Source organism: Asterias rubens, chromosome 7 (assembly GCF_902459465.1).
Source record: "Asterias rubens chromosome 7, eAstRub1.3, whole genome shotgun sequence".
NCBI classification, from domain to species: domain Eukaryota; kingdom Metazoa; phylum Echinodermata; class Asteroidea; order Forcipulatida; family Asteriidae; genus Asterias; species Asterias rubens.
Window position 1 is genome coordinate 6,651,747 of NC_047068.1, and position 9,313 is coordinate 6,661,059.

The window sequence follows — 9,313 nt, forward strand, 5'->3', positions numbered from 1 at the left end:
TTATGAAAAATGCAAGATTAAAAAGGATAAGTGAACGTATGGCGGATGAAGTTCCCATGGTGGTTACTTGAAATCATGATGACGTGACTAATATAATTTGGCCCCGACTTTACACATCATTTTGTCTATCCCATTTTTCATCATCACAGGATATTTCAGGTAAAAAATATAAAACACATATCTTTGTCTTTACATAATATATTTCTCACATAATTCAGAAAATCACTAATTTGCAACTCCAGGAAGCTAACAAATTTGAATGCTAGATGAAGGGTCAAAAAGCATCATTACAGAGTTGTTTTACAGGAATTGAAGACTTGTGTGTTACTTAAAGGGACACGTTGCCTTGGATCGATCAAGTTGGTCCATGAAAAGTATTTTAAACCGTTTGTTATAACATGCATATGAATAGAAAAATGTTTTTAAAGTAGAATATAACGATCCACACAAAATATGCCTCGAAATTGCAACAAACACAGTGCGCTATTTTGTGGAGTCAAGTTTTTGCCTCGATAAAAGGGCGGATAAGTTTGCAAAGTAAAAGGAAAATCACGCAATTTCGAGGCATACTTGTGGTGATCATTATTGTCTACTTTTAAAACATCTTTCTAACCATTTCATAACAAACAATTTCAAACACTTTTTCTGGACCAACTGGACCCATCCAAGGCAACGTGTCCCTTTAGTGCCAGCAGACTTAATCTGGTGTATCTATTGTATTCAGAAAGGAATGCATGTTCATGGGGGATTAGCTTAGTGGTTTCTCTTGGCTCTGTTGACCCTGGTTCGAATCCCACCTCAGACCTTAGCCTTGCATTTGGATATAGGGTTCCAGTCCCTCAGACTGCATCCCTGCCCGATCGGGTGGGTTTCCCCCAGTTGGTGGTTTCCTCCCCAGTCTAAAACTAAAATGTCTTCATTTTCTACTCTACAAAAAGTTGGTGTGATATTTCCATTAGGATGCTTTGCCGACTATATACAATTCAGATTCAGACTCAATACAATTGGATGTAGGCATAGGCTCAATGCAGGGGCACAGCCAGGATTTGACTTTGGACAATTCTGGTTTGGGCAATTCTGTGTTAAATTGACCGTCAGGTCAAACTCCTAATGGTCAACACAGTTCAGGGACTGGTTTTAGGGTGGTTTTTTTTTTACAAAACTGACATATTGTTTGACATCTTCCTTTCCTTCAGGCCTACGAGTCACAGTGAGGGTCCCTTGGTTACACATCGATAAGACAAAATGGAAAGTTATTCAGAAACAGTCTGCTGTCATGTACATTCTAAGGGCCTCCTGCCATGATTGCACAATTATTTTTTAAAAGTCTACAATCTTAACATAGCTGTCGATGTGGTCAGTTAGGTTTTGGAAAAATGATCTCATACCGTACACCAACAAACCCGACCTGTACGCTCCTTTCATCATCGCTTGAAGTGACCCCTGAAGGTTGACCTGACATAGTAAGGTCATATGGGTGACCTGTGACCTTGGTGAACTAATGTTATCAGTGGGATCAGTTTCATCACTGCTGGCTTGTTGTACCTTAGGAGTCTGTTGCTCTGATTTGTGCTCTTTGATTACGCAACCCGAAATGCCAACACTACAGGCCACTGCATCCTGGAGGAAATGAATGTAGAACGGTACTTTGGTAATGACAACAAACAAATACAGTTTTGTAACTGGCAATTTTTTTATTTGAATGTCAAATACTTGAAATGTTAAATGGAAGTAAGCTTTCTGAAAGCTATTTCCTCTGATGCGCCCCTGTGGATGATAAGTCAATAAAAGTATGTCAAAACATTTTAGCATCTCCGGTTTCTGAGGCTTGCGTGTTCATACACAAATGTAGCGGCCAGAGATGGACCTGCTGACACCTTGATTTAATGTTCTTGATTCAAAATTCTTGTGTAAATACCGTGACAGTGTTTTGCTGTTTTCGGCAAGTAACCACTGATAACTATCACATGTGACTTTCACTGTATATTTCTTTAACCCAAAACTAATCTATGGCACTACCTTGAATAGGCAAAGTTAACAACCAAACTTGCCCAAAAAGCCCAAACCCCTGATTCCCCCCATCCTTACCGGTCTTTTTTCACAGTCTGGATGATGAACAGACATGACCAGCAATCCACAAGACTCTCCTTGAGTCAACTGCATCGGTACGGCCATCTGTAAGAGGGTGACATGACGAGGCTGTGTGTTAGGCAGGGCCTTGAGGTCTTTGTAACAGCTGACAACCACTCCTCGAGGGGGGCTCGATAACTCCTCCAGGACGTCATCTACATTCTTGAACGGGAAGTCAAGCTTGAAGTGGAAAAATCAAAACGAGACTGGTTAATTAAATCATATTTTACTACCAACATAATAATACTCATAGAGTCAAGAGCCTTTATCAAATCACGACTTAAGATCCGTATCTATCTTGGGCTTCGGGCTGTGTACGCAGTGGACCGAGTGAAAACGCAGCACCGGCCTTCAGGCCTGTTCATTTTTGGAGCAGCATGTATTTTGCAAGCGGTGCTTCGAACATCAGCAGTCGAAGCCTTGAGCGGGAGCACAAGCTGAGGTTTGAGAAAGGCCCCTAGTCACCCATTTCATGACATTTCCTGGCAGGCATGAGCATTGATCATATGAGAAATGTTACATTTTGTATTGTACAAATTTCCCCATATAATCCTATATTGTAAAACAGCTGAACAAGTTTGAGATGTTACCCCCAATCTACATATTCATAAATGTAAGGTTTTATGTTCCCCCCATCCCCCCCTTTAAACCAGTGATGACATTTGATGAATGTGAACGTTCAATAAAAATGTCTTACTGTCCTGGCTTCTCACTTCTGACCAAGCACTCCAGGGTGTAACAATTTAACGGTTTACAGACACTGAAGGGAGCTACAACTCCTTCCCCACTACCACCAACCCCTCTACCCCCATCCCCCACCCACCCATGGGTCCACCACTGTGAAACATACCTTCCCACCAGGTTTTACTGCACTCTGTAAAAAGCTGTAAACGTGCTTGCATTTCGCCTGTATAATTCCTTCGATCTATATTTTAAAGAACATAGACAAAAACAAAAATAAAGGATTTAAAAGATGTTAAATTTGCATCGGGGATAAAGAATAATCATTTTGGTTTTACCCATATACAAGGATGTGTGTTAGCACTGTAATCAGTACTTACCCCAAGTTCTGTGGACGCATAGTGTAGGGGTTATTCGCACCAATTTGCCCCTGTTTATCTCAAGAGAACAATATACTGTTCAAAAACATTGATACTACATTGGCTCCTCTCAGAACCAACACTTCTTCCAAAAGAAGTTTTATAAATGGTTGTATCGGAAGTAGTTACCTATCATCCCCAACATACAAAGCTTCGAACGTTACTTGTCTACAATCCTAATCAATAACCACCCACGTGGCTGAGGGGATAAAAGCGCCGAACTCAAGCTCTGGTGTTTCTGTTCAGCAGAGTGTGGGAACGAGTCCCGGTTGTGACCCTTTTTTTTCCTGAGCAAGACACTTAACTATAATTGCTTCTCTCCTACAAGGGGTAAATGCGTACCTGTGAGGGCAAGGATGTCTGTGATTGATTTAGCTTTTAATAGCGCGCATTTCATGCACAGGCTGTATACTCCCCAGGTAGCTGAGATGGTTTAAGGAATTAATTAAATGACCCTGTGACCAGGGGTACTGACGCTTTGAGAAGCCCTTTGCGTGTGAAAAGCGCAATATACAAAATTATTATTAATATTATTTTTATCGACTTAACTCAAAGCCTTACCTTAACAACAGCATGCAGGCCATCACTGAAGCTCTTTCTGCCAACTGTAATACCGTCCTTTGTGTCACTTTTCTTCCAATCTTTGCTGCTCGCCACCTCAACTAGAGTCTTCCATTGCTAGCAATAGAAAAAAACAACGGGGGCAAGCTATCTTACTTTTTAAAGGTAGGGTAATAGATTGATAATACTCCACAAATTGATGAAGATAAAAACTTACTTTGTGAGAAGCACTGCAGATGTTGATAGTATAAACTATTTTTAGAAAAAGATTTCCCCTTCGAAGTAAATATGGTTTGGACAATTTTTCCCCCCAAAACATTCAATCTACATTTGGACGTTTATTCACCCAAAACACTTCAAATCCACTTTCAAGGCTGAGAAGCAATTAATGCATGAATCATTTCTAAGATTTTTGAGGGAGTGTCTGTTTGCAAAATTCTGCGATGTCGGCCAGATGAGGTGCAGTTTGTACCTGCTGTCACCTCGCCAAAAGGGAAGGATTTCTTTGAAAATAAAACTATTGTTGCCATCTGTTAATTAATTTTCTTTGATCGTTATTATACATTATTTGTTTGTGTCAGTGTACTAATCATCTCTTCTGTTTTTCCTTTGTAGCATTTAGTATCCCAAAATACTAATTTAACATCTATTAAATTATTGTAGTTATCCGTCTCTACTACTAAAAAAATGTTCAACAAACAGACACACAAAAAGTCAGATACTTCTCATCACCGAAAAAAAAAATGGCGCTGTCGAGATTTAACATTTTGAGATGACCCAATAACACCATCCCTTATGGGCTTACCAGTTTCCTCCAATCAGGATCCAAATACAAATCTCTCTTGATTTCGCGTCTCCCAATGTGCATGGATTGAACCTTCGCACGGTTTTGCCGTTTCTAGGGGAAATAAAGGAAATTTGAAAAAAAGCTATAAATCAGTGACGTGATTAGTCTTCAAGTGCTCAATTTTTTTTTCTTTCAAACATAAGAGTATATGCTTACGAACAATAAAACAATTTGTTTAGTAATTGTTTGTCACGATTTATATGTTTAAAAAATATATAAAGTTGTTTGGGGGCTGACACCGCCTACCCCTTTTGTGACGTCATTCAAGGCAGACTTTGCCTGCAATGCTAATAGTAAACACACGTGTAAAGTACATGTACGTCCAAGTCGTGAGTTGGTACATTTCAAAAAGTGTTTTTCTGCATTCAGCAGCAATACACTTGGTCGGCATTGCCGGAAAAAAAACAATTTTTTTTTTTGGGAAACGTACAAAATCATGACTTGGTCCGTACATGTACTTTGCAATTTATGTGTTTACTCTACGCATTACAGGCAATGTCTGCCTCGATTGACGTCACGAACAGCGCCCTCTCGGGTCGGGGTCTACTCTTAAATTTGTAAATAACATAAGAACTGATTTCAACTCATCAAAACACATATTAGTGACAAAAGCTTTATTTTGAAAAAATACCACTTCCAGGTGACTTTAAGTAGAAAAGTTTGAATACATTGAGTAGTTAAATTCATTTTTTCTTATCATACCTTGCAATTGAATGAAGCTGTCTGCTTTCTCTCCAGTGCCTTTTTGGCTGTACTGCCCTCTATAGCTGCATTCATCACTTCCATCCACTCGTGTTTGTCCTCTTCAGTTTCTGTAAGAAAATCACGTTAACCCGTTAAACTCAAAATGAATGATACAATATTATTTGAGATTTTTCCACACAAATCAATATAAACTAAGAAGTCCATGAAGGCACTGCTATAAGGGGATCCTGTTACAATATTATTTTATTCCCTAAAAAAAAATGGAAATTTCGTCCAAATTAAGGTTCCCAAAAAGTAACGTTCCAATCATCAAATTTGACACAGAAGTGCAAATATCTGAAAGGATTAAAAGATCCACCAACAAACACAGATAACAATCTTACAAGGACCACTAAAGAAAACCTAGTTTAGCTCAATATGCTAGACTTAAATTGCTTTCCACAGCAGCTCTAAAACTTGGTAGTAATTTCTCTTACCGCAACTGATGTAGTATGTTCTCGTTGTGCCATCCTCCGCAAACGGTCCGACCTCAAAACAATTTCGTTGTTCCCTCTCTTTGCCTTCAGGTTCTCTGGTTACATCTGGAAAGAACAACAAAAATACACTTTTCTTAGGTCTGGTATTGGACTGTCAATTCTCAATCATTTATTCGTAATTTTTTGTCAAAATTTTTCCTCAAGAAAGTGATAATTTTCAGTTGTGCTTTTATTCGAGTGACTGAAGTCTTTGGTAATTGCTGGATGTCCAATAATCCTTGACAACAGAAGAGCCACATGCCTCAATTTCCTGAAGGCACAACTGTTTTTTTTTTTTTTTTTGGGGGGGGTTCTTCTTCTTTTTTCCCCCAACTGTAATCAATCTGATAACACCGGGTTTTAATTTCCAGAAAGAATAAATAGTCAGACCCCATTTTGTCTGAAAGAGTGCTTGTTTGGTTGTAAACTCGTCCTAAGTTTGGATGGGTTCAAGGTTGTGTAAGGTTGCAGCAGGCGATTTCACGAAACACAAGGATTAATCCTTTATGGCATTAGGACGAATGAAACCCGTCCTTACTTTGCATGGGTTCAATGCATCCTAACGTCTATGGTTTGCAACTTAACTCGTCATAAGTCCTAAGATTAATCCTTAGTTAGGAAGAGTTTGGTGAAATCGACGGCATGGCTGTTTGCTAGCTTGCAACGTGGATTGCAAGCCCGGCCCAATTCCATAGTGCTGCTTACCACAGAATTCTGCGCTTACAGCCCCTGCAAAGTGTGATTCTAGGGACTGTAAGCACGGTACTCCTTGGTAAGCAGCCCCATGATATTGGGTTCACATGGTGGCAGCTGGAGAGATTGCTCACATTTATTGCTCAACTGGATCTGGCCCTTGGCAGCTCTGGCACCTTGCTTCCTAAATAATCAAAGAAATCAAAACAAAAACGCAGTTCAATGAAACTTGTTTAATAATAATGATAATGCATGTCTTTATTGGTATGTGAGTTGGTTGGAGTATGAGTTGGTTGGAGTGTGATTTGGTTGGTCTACATGTTGGTTGGAGAATGAGTTGGTTAGTGTATGAGTGTATTGGTTGGAACACAAGTTGGTTGGTGTACGAGTTGGTGGTTGGTGTACAAGTTGGTTGGAGTCTGAGATGGTTGATGTACAAGTTGGTTGGTCTACATGTGCAAACCGTGCAATTTCGAGGCATGTTTGAGTGGATCATCGAGTAAGAATTGACCAAAACTAGCTTGCGTTAATTGTAGAAAAGCTTCAGTAACTTACTCATAGTAATAAAGCGTTACTGTCTGACCGCGCTGAAGAAGAATAAACCATCGTCTTTGCCACTTGTATTGTCCGAGCAAGCCCTTGTTTCCGCTCTTTTTAACACACCATCCCTCTTTCAGAAGCACTTCACTTGTATCTGGAAATCCTCACAAAGATTCGTTAATCAAGAGAGTGACCAAACAAGTTCTACTTTTGCAGGCAAAAAAGCTACTACTTTCTTTACAGGAAGTAAAGAAACCGATCAAGGAAAGTTGCATCCCCTGGGGGCCCATTTACATAAAGCTGTTTATCCAGGAGGAAATTGTTGTGCTTACTGTAGCAAACCAAATGAGCGTAACTTGCAGCATAAGCATAAACTTATTTCACCATGATTTCTCAATTAAGCAGAACATTTCTAGGCACGCATGGCGATCACCAAGCATGGATTTGCAGTGTTATGTCACTCAAGTGCTTTACAGCGGGTAAGCCAGCATTTACTCTTGCTAAGTTCGGTAAACAGCTTTATGAAGTAGAAATTCTGCTAAGGGACGCTCCCTAAGCACAAAACGATTGCTTACATGTTTTATAAAATTGATTGTATCTTAAACTTGGGTGTGATTCCTTGCTACATGGCAGCTAACATTTGTATGGCCTCTGACCGGCACCCACGAACAAAGATATTGACAAACATAGAGAGCCCACCATCCATAGGGCTAGATAGCTCAATTGGTAGAGTGCCTGCAAGTTAAACCTGAGGTTAAGTAGGATTTGGAACTTTGCATGGTGGAAACAAGATATAGAAATGTTTGCGTTAACACCATGTAATGACCATCTCTAATGAGTTGGGGGGGGGGGTGGTTCTGAAAAGACCCGTTGGTTTCAACTTGACGTTTCGATCAGTATGCTCTGATCGTCTTCTGGAGAAAGCTTGAGGTTGTTCTTTAAAACCATTTAGTCAATGTTTCTTTGTTCAACTCCCAATGAGGAAGTAAATTAATTACATTAAGTAACCCCCTAGCCTGAACATCTGAGGTCACACTTCGAAGCCCGTGAATAACGCCAGAGACTGGCCACCAGCCGACACGTACATGCACTATTGACCTACATTCATTTCATGTAGAGATACACAGTCAAATTCTATGGCGAACGTGACAGCAGTATTCTGTTTGGGCATCTCTATGGAAAGCTCATATTGTCACTGCACGTTTATCAAATGACATCATTTTATCAAATGGAATCACTGGATCTAAGTAGCAGGTACCTGTCTTTATTTTTGCGGATAAAGACAGGTACAAGTAACCCCCACGATGCTCTTACCTGCTTTCTGATGAACTGCTGCTTTAAGATGTCTTTGCATTGTCAGACGAAGCTTATGATTATGATGACTTTTGTTTTTGTCATAAGGCAGCTTGGGCACCTGAATTTAACAAAACAATGTAACATTAGTTAGTACAATCTACAACAATTACAGTCGCATTTATAATTAGAAAAGACTATAAACATGATAAAATTAAAGGAATATTTTTTCACAAAACTGTTTTTGTTGTGTCTCATCCCACCACCAAGAAACAAACAAATATACTGTATTGAGTGAACTTAAATTTATCGTTATAAAACCTATCCAGGTCCTATATTTTGGCACTATCTTTTGTGGGGCCCTGTCTGTAGACAGTCCAATACGATTAGCTAACATTTACTCCATTTGATTATCATTCATTACATACACTTTTGTACAAGAATTAATGGATAACCTTCCGTATGGCGCCACCACTTTTTCACTCATTTTTACAAAAAGGGATATCTCATTGAGGTAAATAAGATACTATATTATTTCATATCGAATGAAAAAGTGGTGGCGCCATACGGAAACTTTTCCGAATTAATTAGCAATAAAGTGATCAGTAACATCAATAGGCATAATATTTAAGGCCCTATCCTATACACTACTCACGTGGTCACTACAGTAAAAAAAAAAGAACAGAACGTCGACCGAAGGCGAAATACGGAATACGTCAAGTTTGACAAGTTTTGATGTATCAAAATGACGATGGTATTTCTCATCATCATAAATATACGGAGTCATTTGTTTCTGTTTCATGTTTCGTATCATCGTGATGAGAGCTCTGTAATTTGTACCTTACCCTTTCGATGACCATGCCAATCAGTGATGTATCTCGCACATTTTCAGTTCAGTTCAGCTGCCGAGTAAAATCCGGGGATTCCCC

General features: G+C 39.4%; 1 protein-coding gene across 2 annotated transcripts; it reads right to left on the reverse strand.

The window, feature by feature from the left end:
* Nucleotides 1-1,163: 1,163 nt before the first annotated feature.
* On the reverse strand, nucleotides 1,164-9,313 carry LOC117292094. 2 transcript variants are annotated; one of them, XM_033774018.1, is made up of 11 exons: nucleotides 9,230-9,313; nucleotides 8,406-8,505; nucleotides 7,107-7,245; nucleotides 6,686-6,735; nucleotides 5,820-5,924; nucleotides 5,341-5,450; nucleotides 4,597-4,689; nucleotides 3,792-3,908; nucleotides 2,981-3,055; nucleotides 2,089-2,310; nucleotides 1,164-1,620 (listed from the first exon to the last, which is right to left on the reverse strand). In XM_033774018.1, the coding sequence occupies exons 1-11, from the start codon at nucleotides 9,242-9,244 to the stop codon at nucleotides 1,321-1,323; spliced, it is 1,326 nt and encodes a 441-aa protein (XP_033629909.1). In that variant the 5' UTR covers nucleotides 9,245-9,313; the 3' UTR covers nucleotides 1,164-1,320. The 2 variants fall into 2 exon arrangements, with proteins under 2 accessions (XP_033629909.1, XP_033629908.1); XM_033774017.1 differs by lacking the exon at nucleotides 9,230-9,313 and adding an exon at nucleotides 9,040-9,180.

What these genes read in the sequence shown, in the direction of transcription:
- LOC117292094 (XM_033774017.1), bottom strand. Translation starts at nt 9,171, where the DNA reads ATGACTCCGTATATTTATGATGATGAGAAATACCATCGTCATTTTGAT. An exon ending in TTTTTTACTGTAGTGACCAC is followed by an intron (nt 8,506 to 9,039) that starts GTGAGTAGTGTA and finishes TGTTAAATTCAG; the next exon opens with GTGCCCAAGCTGCCTTATGA. An exon ending in CAGTAAAACCTGGTGGGAAG is followed by an intron (nt 2,311 to 2,980) that starts GTATGTTTCACA and finishes TTCCACTTCAAG; the next exon opens with CTTGACTTCCCGTTCAAGAA.